The 6,337-nt window shown below is 40.6% G+C and overlaps 1 protein-coding gene across 1 annotated transcript; it reads left to right on the top strand.

Moving 5' to 3' along the window:
* Window positions 1–482: 482 nt before the first annotated feature.
* LOC125513204 (tRNA (guanine(37)-N1)-methyltransferase) lies at window positions 483–6,267 on the top strand. The gene is made up of 11 exons (XM_048678236.1): window positions 483–695; window positions 847–944; window positions 2,110–2,214; window positions 2,513–2,575; window positions 2,672–2,745; window positions 3,560–4,082; window positions 4,175–4,261; window positions 4,464–4,610; window positions 5,095–5,201; window positions 5,362–5,436; window positions 5,819–6,267. Exons 1-11 carry the CDS (start codon window positions 592–594, stop codon window positions 5,885–5,887), a joined length of 1,452 nt encoding a protein of 483 aa, XP_048534193.1. The 5' UTR covers window positions 483–591; the 3' UTR covers window positions 5,888–6,267.
* Window positions 6,268–6,337: the final 70 nt, after the last annotated feature.

The raw sequence follows: 6,337 nt of genomic DNA, 5'->3' as shown, positions 1-6,337 counted from the left end.
GGAATGTCTTCAACTTCTAACAATTAACTAATTTGAAAAAATATTCGTGATTTCCAAAAACGTTTGCATATAAAAAAGCTAATGGATTTGCGAAATATTCACAAATTCAAAATTATTTGCGAACCTAACTATTTTTTTAAAAGTTTTAAAAATATACTCGAATTTAAAAATGGAAAATAGTAAAAAATCAGAAAGAATCACGGGGAATTCAATAAAAAGGAAAAAAGATAAAAAAATGGAAACCTGTCCAGGGAAAGTTATAGGAATAGGACCTTCCCAAAACCGAAAACTGTGGGAACCGACGCAGGACTGGCCCAACGAGCTGGTCCAAAAACGCGTGGTTGGCAACCACCGCGTCATGCGTCCGCCGAAGTGGCGAACTAAAAATGTTTGTCTAAAAAAACAAAAACTAAAAATGCGTTGGGCCGAGTAATGCTTCATCCAGCCCATTAAGCTTCCTAACCCACACGACTCCGGTCGAGAGCGAGTTCTGCCTTCAGTCCCACCGACCGCCGTCTCTCATCCCCCCACCCCGCGTCCAAAACCCTAGAAACCTCAGGGAAAGGAGGGCGCGTGTCTGGGTGGGCGGCAATGGAGAAGCTGGACGAGAGCAAGTTCGAGCAGCAGCTGCAGCTCTGGGCGCTCCGCATCCCCCGCGAGCTCGCCTCCGCCGTCACCCGCCTGCTTCGCTCCGGGTAACACCCGCCGCTCACTCTATAATCTAATGATCCCAGCTGGAGGATAGCACAGCATCTTGAGGGATCCAAGTAGCCGTCGTGTTTAGTAGCAGTAGCCGTATCGGAGCAGTAGCGGAGAGCTGAATTTTCTTTGCCCCCCTGCTTCCAGGTCCCTACTGGACATGCCGCGGGTCAAGCCTGTAGTTGAGGACCCTGGGAGTGACAAGAACAGACTCGTGGTGCTGTCGCAGAAGATCCAGAACCCAGGTATGCCTTAACCACCACCTGGAACCAAGCAGATTTTTAAACTTGTGAGGTGCTTGTCTGTTGTTTGTTAGACTATAAAAATGACATCAAACCTGCTTCTGTGAATTGACCAAGAACTTCTAGTTACCGTCAAAGCTTCAATACTATAGCAAGTATTTCGACTTGTTAATTAATACCTAAAAGAAAATCGACTTGTTAAACCCGTTTGGTCGCCCATGTCTCCATTGCTACTGCTGTAACTTTGTTGCGCTTGTTGGGTTCTTGTTGTCAAACGAGAAACTTAAGGACATGTTTGGTTCCAGATTGGTAACTCTAACGTAAACGCAATGAGTTTACACTGTTAATGTAAACGTAATGGGCAAAAATCGAAATATGTTTGCTAACCTACTGTAACGGCAATAAATACCGGAGTTTGCAGTGTATGAGCTCATCTGCTGGACAGGTCGGAAAAAAAAAACTCATCTGCTGGAGGTGGCAGTGAAGTAGTGCGAGCAGGTGGAGCATGCGGTTGAGGGAGGAGGAGAATGAGTACGTAGAGGTCATACTCGACGTTAGTGGCGATGATGGGGTGGCCATACAGAGTTGAACGCTGGTGATATGGCTGCTGGCCCGGGGTGGTGAGAAGTCACCACCGGTGATGCTCGACACCGCGGCCTTTCATCAAGGCTGATGGCTGAGCTGAGGGCATCACGTTGTGGTCGAAGAGGGGCGCTGTGCCAGCTGAACAGGAGCATGACCGGCTGCCACTCGCAGGGCCTCGAATTCCTGAACCCCAGAGCGTGGTGATGCATGGCTGTCCAGAGGTGAGAATCGGTTCGAGCGCCTAGTCGCCGATGGCCTGATCCTCCAGTCACGCTTTGGCCATGGCGACATTGTTCATGTGTGAGGAGATGGGAATATGGAGAGGAGATAGTTGTAGCCTGTAACGTTTTCTGTTACGGAGGATTTCTGGCGGAATCAGATTTGTATTGGGCTGGGAATTGATACCATGTTATTAGATTACAGAGCAACCGAACCAAACATGATATCACGGTATCTCTTAATAATGCTGTAATCAGATTACCTTACAAAAGCAGTAACCAAACATGTCCTAAATGTATTAACATTTCTCTTCTTTTATGCTTCCATCGAAGAATCTTACGTCCATTATATCTGGTATATGTAGATTTGTCCGACATTCCGGAGCAGGTTCACAATTCCTTGAAGCAACTGTGCAGCGTTGATGTTGTACCTTACATGTTGACTCTTGGTTATTCTTACTTTAGTGCTGGTAAGTTTCTCTTCTGTTCTAGGTCATCTGATACCTATAATTTTGTTGTGGTGTGCTCCTTAGTCGTGATCTATTGTGTTCCTGCATGTCATTTTTCTACAAGTGCAGATGGTAAATTAATTTTCTTATTAATTGAAATCAAGCACTTTTTGAACATTCTGGCTTGCTCATCAAGAATCAGGAATACTGCTAATAACCCTACTCTTTATAGTTTAGGATTTAATCTTGCAAGAGTTAATTTACCCAGTAAATGTGCTTCATGTCTTTGGTTAGATGCTTATCTTTTTATTTTGCGCAGACCATATTCTGAAGCAAATATTGCCTGAAGGAGTAGAGGTGCCCTCTTCTTTTGAAACAATTGTTAAGTATAATAAACTTTACTTCATGATGCTTCCTTTCTGTTGTTTCATTTTTTGTTTGATCTTGTTACTAATAGTGCTTTGTATGAATTTTGCAGGCCATGTTGCTCACTTAAACATACCTGATGACTTGCTAGCATACAAAGATGTCATAGCAAAGGTTATCTATGATGTAAGCCTGCTTGTCCTATTTTTATTCCTGAGTAATTCGCTCTTATACTAATTCCTACAATCAGGGACACTTAATTTGGAGCAAAGTGCTTATTCATGTACATGAACTACAGCTCGAATTTACCTCTGACTGTATAAGGACAACACATCTCGAGTAGCACTACTTGTAAAGTTGTAATGTGCAAAAAAAATTGACCTAGCATTCTGTTGCATTTACATACTTTATTACTTCATACTTCCTCCGTTCCAGAATATAAAGTGTATTGATTTCCGTGCAACTCAACAATTTAATGTTTGACCAAGATTATAGAATAAAACAACAACATCTGCAATACCTAATAGGTAAAATATGAAACTACTTTTCATGATTGATCAAATGATATAAATTTTCTGTTGTGGATATTGATATATTTTTCTAATAACTCGGTCAAACATGTGCTCGTTTGACTTTTGAAAAAACAAACACACCTTATATAAAGGAACGGAGGGATCACAAAGTGGAAGGTCCTGCTCATACTTTACTTTTACCTTTACTGCTCCTAAATGCTTACTCATTTTCAGCATATACTTCATATAAGTGGCCTCTTTAACCTCTATACTGCTCTTAAATGTTTACTCATTTTCAGCATATGAGCTGAGGATGCAACTTTCACACGATAAATAGGCTAAAAAGGTTGTCACCAGACCTGTAAAGCAGTAGGCACTGTAAAAACAGTGTAATGAACATGTGGTCATCTAGAACGATTCAGAACATTCTAGAATAGCCTGCCTACTTCTATTATTCAGCTAACATTTTCTGTTATGCTTATATGTAGAAAAATTATCCAAGGATTCAAACAGTGGTTAATAAAGTTGGGGCAATTTCAAATGAATTTAGAGTCCCAAAGTTTGAGATTCTAGCAGGGAAAAAGGATATGGTGACTGAAGTTAAACAGTATGGTGCTACATTTAGACTTGACTATGGTTTGGTCTACTGGAATTCGAGACTTGAGCATGAACACATCAGATTGGTTTCCCTTTTCAAGAAAGGAGATGTTATCTGTGACATGTTTGCTGGTATTGGCCCATTTTCTATCCCAGCCGGACAGAAAGGATGTGTTGTATATGCAAATGATTTAAATCCAGACAGTATTCATTATCTGAAGACAAATGCAAAGATTAACAAGGTGGAGGATTATATCTTCACATATAACATGGATGCTAGAGTATTCATGCAAAGTTTAATGGCAGTACCTGACCCAGAAACTAAGTCCGAGTGTCAATTTGCTGCTGCTAATCGTTGTTCTGAAGAAATCGTTTCTGGTAATGAACACCCTACACCAAATGAAAATCATAATGGTACTTTCTACACCCTCCCCCCCCCCCCCCTCCCCCTCTGTAGTTTATGGTGATTTTTTTGCTCAACTCACAATAAGGCTACTGTATAATAGATGTACAAGAGACCTGGCAAGGGAGTTTGGATGGCTCCTCCATGGTAAGCACTAGTGCCAAAAGGCGTCAAGAAACCTCTAGCGAAGGTAACTTCATTGTATGTAATGTCTGTACTCTGTAAGATTGTCGCTAGAAGTCTATTTGCCTTCTTATTTCTCAAAGTGTTTATAGCCTGGTAGTTTATGTTAACTGAAACTGCCGTATGAGTGAGGTTACCAGCTTGATAAGTATGGCAAGTTTAGCTATTATGTTTCTTGTGGTAGAGTTACAGTGTTATGCTTCCTATAGGTGATGTTGCCGGCCAAGAAGATGCCAGTCAAACAAAAAAGAGGAACAATAAGAAAGTTAAAAGCTCAGGGCCACTACCTGTCAAGCCTTGGGAGCACATTGACCATGTATTAATGAATCTCCCTGCTTCTGCACTGCAGTTTCTCGGTAATGTTCTCTCTTGTAAAAAAAATCGTAGCATTTCTGCACAGCACTATTTGTTTCGTATGCATTAATCACTTTTGCTAAAAACTTAAATTATATCACCTCTTAGATGAACTTTTCCCCTGCCTTCTGAACTCCAACGCTATAATCGTACATTGTGAATATGGTTGTGATAAATTGGCTCCCTACATAAACATAACATATCTGCTTCTGGAAAATCTCTCAACCTGCCAGCCACATTCACTTCTTAGATCCTGATCCTGCCCAGTATGCACATTCCAGTTCAGCCCATTGGGAACATAAGTTTTTTCCCCCTTGTGATAGGATTTCCCTCCTGTGTAAAATATCTTTTGTTTGCTGCCTGTAAGTAACAAGCATGTAGCTGTTCTATTGTTAATATTTGGTGGAATTGATTTTATATTATTTAACAGTTACAGACATAGTTGCTCTATGTTTTAGTTTCATTATTTGTATATCTATTCTGCAGATTGTTTTAGTGGTCTTATTCAAAAGAGATACTGGAAAGGGTCATTACCTTGGATCCACTGTTATTGTTTCATCCGTTCGAGTGAAACTGAAGAATCGATATTATGTGTAAGTCTATCCTTGTTGGTTATTTCTCAGTAAATGATAAATTTTCCATTTGATCGTACCATAGGTCCATACTGCACAACAGTATTGACAGTTTCCATATGCTCATATCTGTGTTACAAGGTGTCTGCATTATTTTTGACAGCTCTTCCCCTCTTTGCAGGAAGCACAAAATAAACTGAATGCCAAGATAGCAGAACCAATATTCCATAGGGTTCGTGATGTTGCACCTAACAAGGTAGATTATCTAGTAAAAGATTCATACTAGTTGTCTGCAAAATTTTGTGTGTGCTTTGTTTTGTTTTGTTGATCTTAGCACATGCATTTCCCCCTCTTTTCCCCTTTCTCCGAATTTGAGCACAGGGTAAGACCCAGACCAAAACTGCTCATGAGGAATGGTCTTTAAACAGTACTATGATATATTTCTGTGATGAATGGAATACATGGATAGGAGGAGATGATGAGCTTTATTTAGACATGAAGCATGGATAGATTGTTCCAAAATCATCTGTGCGACTTTATCTTTTTGGCCACCAGTACTAGTTTTGCCACTTTACGTTGATTATGGACACATGGTAAACCTTGCCTGTACTTTTTGTGATGTTCGATTTTTGTTGCAGGCTATGTTTTGCTTAAGTTTTAGGTTACCCGTGGAATGTCTCAAGGAGGAAACTGAAGATCACATTTGATCAGTTGACGGTTAGTCTTCTTCCATGCGTTGCTTCTGAAGCTACGGCTGTTTCCTGGTACTTCCAAGAGGTTTTCTGAAGAAATGTCTATCTTCCTAGCAATCTTCGAGCTATGCGGTGCAGTCTGAACTGAATCACCATTCCATGATGAAGGGGAATTAATAGGATGTTTTGTCAGATTTAACCTGGGAGGTTTCTTGTTCGGGGCTGAAATTTAGCACTGACTTGAGTTCTGCTTACATGAGCAAACAGTGAAGTGTTTGTTAGGTGGTTTTGTAAGGCTTCACGTAAGTACAGAGAGAGAGATTGGTTTGCTGTTTCCAGATTTTTTACCATGTGATTGAATCGTGATGAAATCCGAAATATTAGCAGTTCGAACATTATCTGTTTCATATCTTCAATGTTGGTCACGCAAGCAATACAATGGCAACGCTGCCTGCAAAAAAGAAT

The sequence above is a fragment of the Triticum urartu genome, chromosome 6, assembly GCF_003073215.2.
Source record: "Triticum urartu cultivar G1812 chromosome 6, Tu2.1, whole genome shotgun sequence".
Lineage (NCBI taxonomy): Eukaryota > Viridiplantae > Streptophyta > Magnoliopsida > Poales > Poaceae > Triticum > Triticum urartu.
The sequence above is the reverse complement of the archived record's forward strand: the minus strand, read 5'-3'. Positions and strand labels throughout refer to the sequence as shown.

Coding starts and splice junctions, on each gene's coding strand:
- LOC125513204 (XM_048678236.1), top strand. CDS start 592: ATGGAGAAGCTGGACGAGAGCAAGTTCGAGCAGCAGCTGCAGCTCTGG. Junction 4,083..4,174: donor ACCAAATGAAAATCATAATG/GTACTTTCTACA, acceptor ACTGTATAATAG/ATGTACAAGAGACCTGGCAA. Junction 4,262..4,463: donor TCAAGAAACCTCTAGCGAAG/GTAACTTCATTG, acceptor TGCTTCCTATAG/GTGATGTTGCCGGCCAAGAA.